We start from the raw sequence: 14,361 nt of genomic DNA on the forward strand, positions 1-14,361 counted from the left end.
GGACTTCAGTGTTGAGGAAGAGCATGAGTTCTTTGCTGAGCTGAATGCGCACTTTCATCTGATTTGGTCTGCCGCGGTTTCCGTAGACTCGTGAACGCGCTTTTAGGAAATCCTATACACTACTGTTTATGCTCTAAAAACATTCTAAATGACTTCGTTTTGAGTAAATTCTGGATGCTACCCACTCAGGACACTTGGAATACATTGGACGAGCAGTATGGAGGAATATTGACACGTTTTTGTGGACTTTTATGGACCTTTCTGTCTCGGGCGCCATAGACCTCCATTATTTGAATGTCAGCAGACAGCAAGAAGCCTCCCAGATCTCCAGATGCATTTGAGATATCAAAAAAGTACTCCAGAGTGTTGTTCAGCTTGGGGGTGAGTAGGCTAATCATGTTTTGGGTGTACTATTCCTTTAAGTCAAAAAACAGAAACCGATCTGAAAACATCAGGCTGAGCTCTGCTCTTATTATAATCAATATTAATACCATTATCATATTTATTATTGACTTTATATAATATAACTATTCGTATATATATATATATTTTTTTTTTATGAATAACAGTCTTTGGTATTCATTTGAGCCAAATGGTGAATGAGTGTGGTCCGATTTCGCCCCCCTGAGGAGGAAGAGTCTCTGATGTCTGATCGTTCACGTATATTATAGTAATGGTAACTAAGTAATAAGTAATGATTATTATATTACATAAATGTTTATCCCCCTCGCTTTTTAATTCATTTGTATTTGCTGTTCATCATAATTAGTGACAGTTACTCGAGGTCTAGAAAGGATACTTTCTCTTTGGTTTACATGTTTATGTTTCTTCACCAGGACAGAACCTTTAAAGAGAGATAAGCAAACGTTTTCAAGGCTGAGTGACTCCTCCTGTTTTGACAGAACGATCTCTGAAGGGAGCAGACCGGAAGTGTTCGCTCTTCCACTTCTGGTTTCCCCGCCCACACTCAGCTGTTCCTCGTCTGTTTGCAAACAGTACCGGGGCTCCTTGGTCCCGCAGCTCCGTCCAGGATGGGGGAGAATAATGAGAGCGACATTATAGAGCATCACGTTGATGAGGAGATGGAGAAAAAAACAGCGAGGTGCCACACCGCGTCCTCCCCGCTGCTGGAGAGCAGTCCGTCCGAGAGAGAGGGCCGGAGCGGCAGCAGCACCCAGTCCTCCCACAGACTGCTGGCCTACAGCGACGCTCTCATCTCCATCATTGCCACAGTCATGGTGAGACACGCTGTACAACTACTTATGGGCCCTTTAATGGTCATCAAAGGAAAAACAATCATTATATCTATTTGTTTACTTTAAAAGGTCAATCTTTATTTGCACCTCTGATCAATAATACACAATTTAGTGTAAATATGTTTATGATAACAGTGTATTCACACCCTCTCACTCCATATCTGCACATTTTCATTCTAAAATTGCATTAAAAACTCAACTTATTTATCTACAAAAATATCACGCTGGTAAAAATCCACTAATTTAGTCATCCATTCATCCTTAACTGGAATATCTAAAACATGCTCCAGCTGACAGAATGACCCATCTTGAGCTGCAATTATACCAAAATTGTCAAACAAATATGTAAACATTTTATATTTAAAATAAAAATAAAAAAAGTCATCTTTCATTATCCACTATACTCCCAAAGTGGAAAAGATTTATCTTCCCCTGGTTTAATTTAGTAAAAAAAAAAAAATCTTTTTTAAGGAACCTTCGGCTATCCGATTATTAATTGATTGAAAAAGTAATCGACAGGTTAGTCTATTTGTAAAATCATCATTCATTGCAGCCATCTACAGCCTCCTAGAAGGTCTGTTTTGTCAATTGTAAGAGAAACCAATAAGATAATGAGTTAAGATTTTTTAATCCTCAGCCTATTACCTAATATTCATACACAGAGTAGTTTGCATGAGATTTGACTGCACGGGTTCCTGTATCAGTGCCAGTATTCCAGTAATAACTTGTTTGTTTCGCATTGTTTATTTTACATGAGCTGCATAGAATTATTAATGAACACAGGTGTGAAATTCTTAGTTTACAGTATAATTAAGATGCAATTATTTTAGTAGGGCCCATACTTCTTTACTTCAATTCTCTAAAAATCCCCCGAATATAAAAAATAATGTATTTTTTTTTTTTTAATGTTCCACATAACTACAGATAACTTATTGTTATTTATTAATATTTACTTTTCTATCAAAAATTCCACCTTTTGCCGCTTTGTTTTAGTTAAATCCTCTGAAAACAGACACAGATCGGCAGATCTCTGCCCAGGTCCCCCTTTAAAATGAGATCCAGATCTCAATGGGGTTTACCTGGTTAAATAAAGAAAAATGAAATGAAAAAACAGATAACCGCACCTATCCTCAGAGCCTTTTAATCTAACCCTGACAATGGTGGCCTATCCAAACTATTTCAAAATTTCACTCCAAGGTTTGGTAAAAAGTTGCCGGCCCTGTATTTTATATATATATATATATATATATATATATATATATGGGTTAAATCTCCCCATATCTACAAACAGAAAAATAATAAAACTGGGAAAAAATGCTGTGACTCAATAGAGGTAAATAATAGTGAACAAAGATATGGACCTCGATATTGCAAAGATTATATCAATTAACCGTTTGATCAAGTTTAATTTTCATGATCCACACCTAAGCTGGAGGCGGCTGATCTTTTTAGTTTACCAATAAACCTGTTTAATACCAGTGCAAGCTTCTACTAAACTTTACCGAAACTCTGTAGGGTTTCCCCTGTCTGGGAGAATTAAACAATAGGACCATATGACGTCTTTCTCACATCCTCTAAAGCAGGGGGAACCAATTAAAACTCAGTGGGTTCTGAATAAAGAAAAATCATCAGCCAGTAAAGGTCCAGAGACATTTTTAATTATAATCTGTTACTTTAAACAGAATTTAACTGTGAAATAAAAAGCAGATCTTTATGCATCCATGTTAAACATAAAATTTTTAAATATATATATATATATATATTTTTTTTTTTTTTCATTTTAAAATCTAAAGTGTTTTTTGAAGTACAGAACAGCAATCGTTCAGTTTGGTTTATAGACAATTTCCTGATTCCCATATTTTATAAAACACCTGAACTGTCTTTTTTCTGTCTTAATGTGAGCAGTGGGCTTTATGCTGCCCTGCAAGGCTTTAAACCTGGGTTTGAATGGAGACTAAGCCATTATCAAGCACATATCAAGGTGCTCATTTTGAGCCTGGATCCAGATTTATTTTTGATTATGTTCATGGTGAAGAATCCTGCTTCACAGCAGCAGGTTGAGCCAAACACTCTAAATGTTCAGGGTCATCTTTGAGCACCATTTCACTTTTCTTTCACCAGTTCACCACAGTTCTTCCAGCAGTCCACACTTTCTTTGCTCTTTTTCTCATCATCTTCTCCTTCTTTCCCATCCCATTGTTAAATGAATCACAGTTAAACCAGTACAGTCTTTTAATCCTAACTCTGTGCTTCCAGATTTTACCGGTTGCCCACACTAAATTGGAAGATAATGAGGTAAAGCTGATTTTTATTACATTGAGACGCATTTAAAGCATTCTGTAACTTATAATTGATTTGTTTCTCTTGTTTTTTCAAATTCCTAATAATTTTAATTACCAATAGTTACTTGTTTCAGTGTGAGATGTTTTCTCCTGGTTGGTTTGGTGCAGGAGTTGAGGGAGAGCGTTCAGCTTCTGCTAACGACAAAGATAGCCGTCTATCTGATGACCTTCCTGATCGTGACCATGGCCTGGGCCGCTCACATCAGGTAATCCCTTCCTACTGTTGTTAGCTTCTCTTCTCAACACCTCAGCTTGTTGCTTATTGGATCTTCAAATTTCCAGGTTGTTCCAGGTCATCGTCCGTATTGATGATTGCCTCGCTCTGCTTAACCTTGTGAGTACAGAATCGGGTTTTAGTGCTGTTCCTTTCAGATTTCTATGGATTCATAGTTTTTTTTCTCTTATACTTGTTAAAACCATGTGAGCAGATTTCCTCTGAGGTTTCTGGTTCCTTCATTTTATTAATGATGACTTCTGCTTTCTGTTCTAATTTAGGCGTGTATGATGCTGATAACCTTCCTGCCCTACACAGTGAGTACCAGTCTGATTCTCTTCCTGTCTGCTTTCAAACATGCATTAATCCAGTTTAAATGGCTTCTCTGCTGCAGTTTTCTTTGATGGCAACCTTCCCTGAGAACATGCTGGGGATTTTACTCTTCTGCGGCTGTGTGATGGTAATGGGAGTCATTCAGGTGGGAAAATGAAGGCCGTCGCTTCTCTTTTATGTATACGTGCATCCCTCTCACTGCTCAGCCTGACGTTCTGACCGACCTAATATCCGTTTTTCATGGTTTCCCAGTCGGTGATTGTGGTTTACGCCTTCAGCCGGCCCTTCCTGCTCAACGAGCAGATCCAGATCTCAGAGAACCAGACCTTCTACAAACAGCACATCCTGAAAGTCATCATGAGGGTTCCCATCATGTGCTTCTTCGCCAGCATCTTCTCCTTCATCTTCTTCCCACTGGTCAGTTATAATACGTAACTTTTTATCCTTCTGCAATACTAAAATAGTAAATCCTTGAGACACAAACAGGTATTTGTACTTTGAGATAAAATAAAATGCAATGTTTGCTATTTTTGGGATGTCTGCAGGTGAACTCTGGGTCTTCCTTAGACCAAGAGAACCTCTTGGAGCCATTCACTTTGAACTCCTCCTACCCCTTTAAACCGACTTCTCTTTTTAATGCCGTTTGTTTTATAAGGTTTCCATTTATAAACATTTAATAATCCTGTCCTGATTTTTTTTCCCAGTCTTACGTTCTTCTAGCCATCATCACCTTCCTGCCTTACATCTCCCAGTGCCTGAAGTGGTGCCGCAGCAAAGCCATCGGTAGGCAGGTCTCCTCAACCTTCTGGCTCGCTTTGCCTTTTTTGTGTTGATGAGTGGTTCCAGATGCGGGGGCCAACAGGGGCCAGAGTAGAACTGCTTCTGGCCTCTTTACTGTAAACATACAATAATTTTTTATTTGATTCATCATTTTCCTGAAATTAATGTATTTTCATTTGCTTGTAAGTTAGACAATTTGCTAATAAAATGAAATTATTTGCATTTAAATTTTTCAAGTGCTTAATGATTATCTGATTTTAAGAATAAAAATACAACAATACTCGTTCCTTTGGCAGTTTTAAAAGCAGACTAGAAAAATACATATATAAGCTGAATATATACTGAACAGCTCTGCAGGAGTTGCACACAATCTCTTCATTGGTGCGGCAGCTTTAATTTGGCAAATGCCAGTGTGTGAATTTGGGAGATTTAGCATCTGCTAAATGAAAATAAGTCCCATCTTCTCTGACTTCTAACCACTGGTGGTTAGGAAAAAAACTGCATATATAAGCTGCATGGTTCAAAGCATCTGGAAAAATTAGTGGTTTATAATCCGGAATATATGGTAGTTATTTTAAGGAAGTCTTACTTATCTTGACCAGTTTCTTGTAGTATAATGCTAAATACATGTATTATTATAACCTGTGCCAACAGAAGAGACTGATTTGTCCCTTGGACCAATATTAATATTTCCCCTTTTCAGTTTAACAATTATTTCTAAATTGCATTGCATAGATTTAAGCTTCAGTCATACAAAGATAGGATAATATTTTTTTTTCTTTTTTATCTGTTTAAGGAATCTGCAACCCTGGTTGGTAGATTTTGTCTAGAACCGCCACATTTTGCCCTGATGCGGACTTTCTCTCAATCACTGATCTGATGTTGTCTGTTTCAGGCCAGGTGGAGGACACTCCAGACTCCATGGTGTTCTACACCTACCTTCCCAACGAGCCGCTCAGCAAAGAACGGGTGGAGGCTTTCAGTGACGGCGTTTACGCCATCGTAGCAACACTTCTGATCTTGGACATTTGGTATGCCATAATTTGTTTGTGCAGGACGACTTTAATGATGTTCTGTTCCGTAACGCCTATTTTTGGCTTCCATGCATTTAGCGAGGACAACGTTCCTGACCCGACAGTCGTGGAGAAGCAGTTTGGCGGCAGCCTGGTAGCAGCCCTGAAGGCCTACGGCCCGGAGTACCTCGCCTACTTCGGTTCCTTCGCCACGGTCGGCCTCCTCTGGTTCGTCCACCATTCTCTCTTCCTCCACGTCACCAAGGCGACGCGCTTCATGGGCTTGCTGAACACATTCTCCCTGGCGTTTGTTGGAGGTTTGCCTTTAGCCTACCAGCTGACGCACGAGTTCCCGCGTAACTCCCAGAACGAGCTCGAGGCCATTCAGATCAGCTGTGTGATCATCTTCTTCGCTGGTATATTCCAGCTCTCCATTTGGGTGGTGGCGCTTTACAGCGAGCAGGAAACGTTGCACCCTTACGTTTGGTACGGCGGGCGTGAGCATGTGTTCATGCTAGCTAAACTGGCTCTCTACCCCTGCATTGCTTTGGGGACCTTTTTTCTTACCTGCATCTTGAGTAAATTTAGCACCTCCATCTTCCACCTGATGGAGATCACGGTGCCTTTTGCTTTTCTTGTGCTGAGGCTCCTGGTGCGCGTTGGGCTGGCGATTCTTCGCTTCACCTTCTGTCCCAACAGGTCCAATCTGACAACTGTGGTGGACGATGACGCGGATGAAACAAGGGTGCCGTTTAATGCTGTGGTCACCTAGAGGTTTTCTGATCAGGTTTGTTGGGTTTACTGCTGGAAGGTGCCCCCCCGGTGGGTTTAACATAAAACCTACAGGAGAATACGTCCCTTTCTGTTATTTGTTTATATCTGGAGCACAGAGCCAAACAGATGGGATAAAGAGCTTTCACCTGCACTGAAAGGGCAATCCAAGTCCTGTAGAGGTAAAGGAAGCTCTCTGTAGAGAGGAGCTAATAGCTAAGGCACTGGCGCAGGCAGCCATTCATTCATTTTCTGTTATCAGCAGCAACTTTTCTAAAGCCATATAACCGTCCAGAGATCCAAATTGGATTTTCATAGCATGTTTATATTTTTCTCTCTTCATGAGGAGCTGCAGGTTGAGTGAGTAACGTTTTTCTCAAGGCTAAACTAATTTTAAAAGCATTACCTAAGGGCAGAGTTCAGACAATCTGTGGCGAGAGGCTATAAACAGAACATATTTCAACTATGGTTAAAACCTAGATACATGATTTTTGGTGTATTTGGCAGATTTAACTTATAAACGAAATAATTCTGGGTTTCCTTCTAGTCATATTTTTGCCCGTCCTCCAAGAAACCGGTGAACAAATAAACTAAAGGCACAAAACTATTATTTCCCAACATGGTGATTGGATATATGGGATGTTGTGCTGCTGATAAGAATTGTATTTTTTTTTTTTAGACGCATTCATACCAGTCGTTATAATAAATATGGAGAGGACAGGAATGTTCACCATGTTGGTTTGTGTTTTAAACAGTTTAAATATGATTGGCAAAATGACTAATTAGTGAATCTCGATTAATGTGTGAAGTTATCAAGAGTTAACTACCAATGAGATACTAACTGCTCATAACCTCTTCATAGAACCACTCTTAGGTTTGGAAGCTGATGCACTTTAAACTCCTTACTGAACAGAGATTCGTTGCTGCACTGCTTTTCTTTATATTGTGGCCCCGGCTTGTAAGGGAGACTTTAAATCTACTGATGTAAAAATCAGTTTAGAGAATAATTTAATCATCAACTAAAAGCTGAAACATCCAGCGTTGAGACAAGACGTTTCTGAGACAAAGACTGTGAACCGTAAGAAGTTTTTTTTTTACCGTGTTGCATCAACACTGGGATTCGGAAACTGTTTTTGCTTGTAGTTCAGTTTGTGTTTTTCTTTATGTTGTTGGTTTTATAATTATATGTTTTAATGATTAATAGCTGTGGGTCAACTGAACATCAACTGGTATTCTTGTCCAGTAGGGGTCACTGTTGTCCTAAATAGTAATTCAATTTGAAGACTGCATCCCTGACCGTTTTAATTTGAACCCAAATGGATTTAATCTAACCTGCACTTTATTTAAAACCCACAAAAAAAAAAAAAAAATCACATTAAAATAAGAGTTTTTGTATTGTGACTGACTTATTTTGTTTTAACAAACAGCCGTTTTCCCATCCAGATCCTCGTCCTGATTATGTCGAGGGACCTTTTTCTATTTGACTGAGGATTAAAAGCCGCTAATGTTTGTTGTTGTGTCTTCTCATAGATCCCTATTACCCAGAAAATGGTTGTAAATCAGTGTCACCTCTCTAAAATGTGTCTATTTGTGGCGCTCAACCTTTTTCGCCTGCTACACCATGCACACGTTTCCTTTCTACGTCAATAAAAATGAACTGTCAAGCTTTATTTTGGGTGAAGTCCTTTTTGATGTATTAAAACGCAACAAACACTGAACATTTTACAGAAAACAATTTTATTCACTTCCTTAAATTAAACTGCTTAACGTCACCCCTAAAAGCATCAGCACTGACTCTACACATCTTTGTATTGCTTGAATTGCTTCACAGAGGAAACCGAAGAAATAAACTCAGGTCTTCCTGACTGCTAACAGGAAATTCATTAATCAGGTTTGAAACAATAAAAGCTTCAAATTAAATCTTAACTGGGCTAATTTGTCTTGGTGTTAGAATATGTCTTTGTAAATAACATTTGTTTGGGTTTCCTTACCATTAAAAGTAGGATTTAAAGGCTCATAAAAAATGTTTAGTTTAACTTGTTTGACATTTTATTAGTTTTGTTTGGACCCAGATTAGCTGTGAGACAGAACCGGTTATCTGACTCCAACTTAATGGAAGTTCATCAATCAGCTGCAGCTGGTGGGAGGCAGGGCGAAGTGACCAATGGGCTCATCGTTTTGAATCTTTTCAACACTTTTTCTACATAATTACTTTTTAAAAAATTTCTCAATAAACTCATACCATGGTGTTGGTTCAAAACAATTAAGCTGAAATTAACAAGCCGTAAAATATTCCTTTAAGGGGGTTTGAGACTATTTCAGTGACTTTAAACTGTCTTTTTTGTCTTCTTGTCCACTCTTTGTTAAGAAATCCTCAATTATTACTTAAATATCCCAGAGATGTTCGCCAGACTCCACATAAATGGGTTAAAAAACATTAAGAAACCTCGTTTTGGACGTTATTGGTTGCTTCAGTATCTGGATACAGCAGCAGCTTGTTTGTTTTGAGTGATGTATACAGATTGTTGCACCTGGTCCCTAGAATATAAGCTACTTCAGTAGATTTTACAGCGTGTATAATGTCATTCTATGAAAAAAAAAAAAAAAAACAGAACAGTAGGAAGTAAAAACTTAATAGACTGACATGACAAATGTGAGCTAAACTAATAACCAGCAGCTCTCCAGTTCCTGCCTTGGGTTGTTTTTGTGACGCAGCAGCTCCATGGAGCGTTTTTTTTTTTTGTTTTTTGTTTTTTTTTTCCTTTCCCAGAAAAAACGCTGATTAATAGTTATTTGGTAAACATTTCTACCAAAAAAGCGCTGGACTGGATCAGAGAATGCATCGTCAGGGCAGTGGGGTGACGCGCCTTGTCACCGATCATGTGACTCATCCCAAACGGTAAACATGGAAACAAGCTTTCTAATAAAAACACCTCTCAGAGTTTTTATACAGAAACAGATCAATGTTATTACAGGGAAACAACAAACTGTACACAAGCTCTGTGAATAGTTCACCCCTATGCTATCATCTTACATTCATTATTTACTTAAAAGTTTAATGTGCAAGAACCCCCCCCCACATACACACCACACACACCATAATCTGCTTCCAATGATCCAAATCTTCCAATAAAGGAGGCGCTACGCTCACTAAAGGAACAGTTCCACCGTTTTTAAAAGTTGGATCAGAAGATGAATCTCATACGAGCATCAGGTTCCTCCTCACTGGAAAAATGACCCAGAAATAAGTAAAAAATGTCTTAAGTGTATTTACCCTTAATTTGAGTAGGTAAATGAGAGTTTGCCATTTGCCAATGGAATAAGTATTTTTACTCTTAAAATAAGATAATTAGATAAAATGCACTTGAAATAAGACATTGCAATTGCGTTTTCTTATTTTTAATGTAAATTGTCTTGTTCTGTTTGCAAAATGTCTTTTACCTCCTCAATCCAAGAATAAATTCACTTAATTTAAGGAAAAATAACTTCTCTAGATTTCGCTTTTTCCAGTGCTGTAAAGCTCACACATCAAGTGCTTCTGGATGAAGCAGGAAAGAAAAAGCCCAGTTTTCTCTCTAAACTTGGCTCCATTTCTACAACATAAAAAGATTATGTGCACTTTACCTGCAGCCGATAAAACAAATATATATAGGCTCACCTCATTCTTTAACAGAGGTATAAAACATCAGAGCAGACTGGTAGGTTTATATTCAGATTAGGTTTTGTTAGATATAAATCCCACATCATAGTCATATTACTGAAATCTTAAATATATATTCCAGCACCAGCAAACTGGAGATTTATAGAGAAAAAAAAACATAAAAATAATTTAAAGCAGGGGTGGTTATCATCAGCTTTGAAAATGCTTGACTTAAGAGCTCAGTGCTGCCACCTACTGAGGAGATTTTAGATTGAAAATGCATCAAAAACAATTCTTTAAATAAAACATTCAATTCATTAACCTGGGGAAACAAACAAGATAATTTAATAACATATTCTTGATTAAACTTGTCAATAAAACAGATATCTTATTAAAAGAAAAAAAAATGATCATAGTTTTTTTACAATTTTACCAGCGCGGCATGATAATGTGACGTCCAGCTACATTATGGGTTTATCTCTCGGGTAATGGCTCATACATCTATGTTTCTGTTTAAATTTAATAATCATGTTTAGAAGAAATGCTTTTTGTTCCCTCCATAAAATCCCATGTTATATAAAAACGATGAATCTGAGCTGCTCTGCAGGTTTCACTTCAGCCCAGAAATCGTTAAATCATTGAATGAATGATCAAACATGAATTTTATGTATATTGAATTTCTTTTACAGATTGGATTTTCTATTAACTAATTAACCTACCATTCTTGTTTCCTACATTTTTTGCCTGTACGCATTCTTGATGAACCTTTTAACTAACTATTGGGAAGAAGAGCTTATAAAAAAAAAAAAAAGATTGAATGAAAATAATTTAGTTTTCCCTTAAACCTGCACCATAATCCACCAGAATCACAGTAATGGTGTTATTACAGCACCGGCTCATAATCCCTATAGCTGGTTTACAGTTTCTAATGCGACTTTATTGTTTTAATGCATCTAAACTAATTCAATTTAACTGTAGAAATAAATAGGAAAAAAAAAGTGAACAGTGTTGGTGTGTGAGCTTTGCAGGTGTTTGTATAAAGACTTAAACTTTAATGGGATTCAGCTTATCTATTTTGTGCCACTAGATTAAAGCTCCCTGCTAAGAAGCAGACATGAGAGCAGCGCTGATCTCCTCATCCCACCGTAGGACAGAAAGAAACACGACTCTTCATTTATACAATCCTTTTTTTTGTTTAAGTAAAGCTTTATCCACATCACCCTCTCTAAATAACGTTTGCTTAAATCTACATCGCTGCCTATTAAAGATAAAGTTTGTTGATGCTAAAAGGAAATAATCTCTTTAGTTGCATATCATTTCTCACAGCTTAAATTGTTTGTTTTTTTTAGTTTTCCCACAGCATATCTCTAAGTAAATATATATATGTATATATTAGGTATTTGTTCAGCTAAATATTTAAGTATATTTCTGTACAATACATTACTTCAAGTGTCAAGTGTGCAGTTGATGTTCTACGCTCTGCGTCGGCATGCCTGCAGACATCCGTTTGTGCGACTCAGTTTGTTCAGAATCCTAAAAGCTATCAATCTAAGGAAATGGAGACTGAACCCGCTGATCCAGCAGGAGCCTAAGGCGGGACTTGCATTTCATGCTACATGTGTCGATATGGCGTGTGAAACCGTTACCTAGAGCGGAGACAATGAACCAGGCTGTAAAGTAACGTTCAACAGTCCTGCTGCTTCTCAGCAGCCTGTGTCCAAACTGCAGCTGGTGGAAGCCTCCTATGTCATAAAAGTCAGTGCAAAGTTAGCGTCCATGAACAAAGAGTCCAGATCTAAATATCGCCGGCATTGGAAAAGCAATGTGCTTTAAAGTTCCCCTCACTCAGAGAGATATCCTCCATGTTTTAGATGAAGACGGTCCAAAGCAGACCAACGACGACGCCTTCCTGGTTTCCTTTTGTTTGTTTTTGCTTGTTTGTTCCACAGAGTTTCCTCGGGTGCAGAGCTAGAAGGTTGCTGATGGATGTAGGGATAACACACAGCGCGCTCGTGCTCATACTAACTATCAGAAACGCGGCTGAAGGCGTTTGTTACTCAGCCTGGACAGCAGCTGAGGGCAGCAGGCCTCTCTCCTGCAGGTGGGAGTGCAGGGTGTTGAAAATGTTGAGCTGCTGCTCAGGCTGAAGCATCAGGAGCTGCTGAAGCACTTTGCTGGGGTTCGGACCTCTGCAAGATAAAAGGTATCAGAGCTGAGTGGAACAATAGGGATCCAGTTTATTCTGACAACAAAACAAACATATCGATGACCAGGATAAACATGTGCAACATGCCTACAAGTAAATGCACCTTTAGCTGTGTATTGAACCCCCTAAAATGGCTCTTAATAGTAATAAAGGGCCAGCTAAGGATTTTGAATAAAGCATATTAATAAGTAGAATTCTTACAAGCTTTAGCAGTTTTTAAAATAAACTCTGCACTTTTATTTTCACTACAGAATGTCTCTGAAAAATCAGGAGTATGTTTTATATTTTTACAGAAAGAAAAATCATATAGAACAAAAACTAAAGTAATTTTTTTCTCTTTATGAAAATGTTGTTTTGCCCTTACCTTCAAATACTAAAAACAGAAAATAAACATTTTGTTGTTTAAAATGGTGAAAGATTTCCTATTGCAGATATTTAAAAAAATAAAAATGTGTTTTATTTAAAGGTCATGTTATATTTTCGGCTCTGAACATCTTATTTAGGAAGGAAAAGACACAAGGAGGGGGAAGATATAATTTATAGAAGGATGATCAACATAAAGGAGGTACAAATATAAGGGAAGAGGGGTCAAAGTGGGATGATAGAGGGAAGGGAAGAAGGGAGCAAAGGACACAAGGTATGAAGAAAGAAAAGATACAAAAGAACAAACTAACTCATTTGCATTTTTCCCCCCATTTTCTAGCTTTTTCTCTGCCTCGTGCTTCTTTTCCAAACAAACGACTTTATGATCAACCATAAGCAGCTGCGCGCAAACATATCTGACAAAAATGTATTTATAAAAGTTTTTTTTTAATAAATAACGCATTTTAAATGCCACGATAAACACATCTAATTAATTTGAATGCCAATTCAGGCCTTAATATAAAACATTATAATATAATGACTGTGATTCTTAATGACCCGCGGAAACCCTGTCAGAAAGAAGCCAAGAAGAAAGGATGGAAGGAAGCAGCATTTAAACATAAAGAAAAAACAGAGTTAATTCAGGAAATGTGCAGATTTTCCTAAAACTCAATTAGAAAATACTCTAAATTATCTAATTCGCTCTATGCTAAACTCCACTACTCCCAAAACTTCAACCATCTCCTTTCTTTCCTGTCTGTCATTACTGGGCAGACTAATTAAAACAGGTGTGTCTGGTCATTCTCGTCATGGTTACCGAGATCAGACACACCTGTATCAATCAGATGCAGAGGGTTTTTTTTCTATCCCAGGGAAGCAGACCTGGATGTGTCCCACACCTAGAACACACCCAGCTTCAATGCCGAGACGAAACCCAGTCTGATAGAAGCTCATTTCCTACCTGACGAAGCTGGCGAGATAGACGTGAGTGAAAGTGGCCATCAGATACTGACAGTCAAAGCGGTCCATGATGCCTCCGTGGCCTGGGATGGTGCTGGCAAAGTCCTGAGGGAGTAAAGACAACCGTACATGTTGAGCAACTTTTAAGGGAAGCAAACCTATCCTTTCAATAAGAGAGGATGACCGGGAGGAATAACTATGGCCAAACATACAGGTATATAAAAAAGTTTGGGCACCCCTATTAATCTTAAATTTTTTTTTATTTCTTAATATGGGGTGTTTGAAACACTAAAATTTGGTGGAGGTTCCATCATGCTTTTGGGCTGCGTTGCCAATGCTGGCCTGGGAATCATGTTAAATTGGAGGGTCGCATGGATTCCACTCAATATCGGATTCTTGAGAATAATGTTCAAGAATCAGTTATGAAGTTAAAGTTACGCGGGGATGGAGATTTCAGCATGACAATGATCCGAAACGCCGCTC

The 14,361-nt window shown here is 38.1% G+C and overlaps 2 protein-coding genes across 2 annotated transcripts in view; one reads left to right on the plus strand and one right to left on the minus strand.

The window, feature by feature from the left end:
* The first annotated feature begins 1,031 nt into the window (after nt 1-1,031).
* tmem175 (transmembrane protein 175) lies at nt 1,032-7,377 on the plus strand. The gene is made up of 10 exons (XM_038288112.1): nt 1,032-1,238; nt 3,513-3,551; nt 3,707-3,804; nt 3,881-3,932; nt 4,094-4,129; nt 4,207-4,290; nt 4,398-4,562; nt 4,850-4,928; nt 5,821-5,956; nt 6,038-7,377. Exons 1-10 carry the CDS (start codon nt 1,032-1,034, stop codon nt 6,708-6,710), a joined length of 1,569 nt encoding a protein of 522 aa, XP_038144040.1. The 3' UTR covers nt 6,711-7,377.
* A 3,295-nt stretch (nt 7,378-10,672) lies between these two features.
* Nucleotides 10,673-14,361, minus strand: part of cds1 (CDP-diacylglycerol synthase (phosphatidate cytidylyltransferase) 1) — a 37,444-nt gene continuing 33,755 nt past the window's right edge. The window contains exons 12-13 of the mRNA XM_038288113.1: nt 13,880-13,983; nt 10,673-12,538 (exon numbers count right to left, since the gene is read on the minus strand). Of these exons, the coding sequence (XP_038144041.1) occupies nt 12,403-12,538; nt 13,880-13,983 (240 nt within the window). The 3' untranslated portion in view covers nt 10,673-12,402. The remainder of the gene's footprint in view (nt 12,539-13,879; nt 13,984-14,361) is intronic.

The sequence above is a fragment of the Cyprinodon tularosa genome, unplaced genomic scaffold, assembly GCF_016077235.1.
Source record: "Cyprinodon tularosa strain WSP-4 unplaced genomic scaffold, ASM1607723v1 ctg249, whole genome shotgun sequence".
Lineage (NCBI taxonomy): Eukaryota > Metazoa > Chordata > Actinopteri > Cyprinodontiformes > Cyprinodontidae > Cyprinodon > Cyprinodon tularosa.

What these genes read in the sequence shown, in the direction of transcription:
- tmem175 (XM_038288112.1), top strand. Translation starts at nt 1,032, where the DNA reads ATGGGGGAGAATAATGAGAGCGACATTATAGAGCATCACGTTGATGAG. An exon ending in TGGTAATGGGAGTCATTCAG is followed by an intron (nt 4,291 to 4,397) that starts GTGGGAAAATGA and finishes ATGGTTTCCCAG; the next exon opens with TCGGTGATTGTGGTTTACGC. An exon ending in GTGCCGCAGCAAAGCCATCG is followed by an intron (nt 4,929 to 5,820) that starts GTAGGCAGGTCT and finishes TGTCTGTTTCAG; the next exon opens with GCCAGGTGGAGGACACTCCA.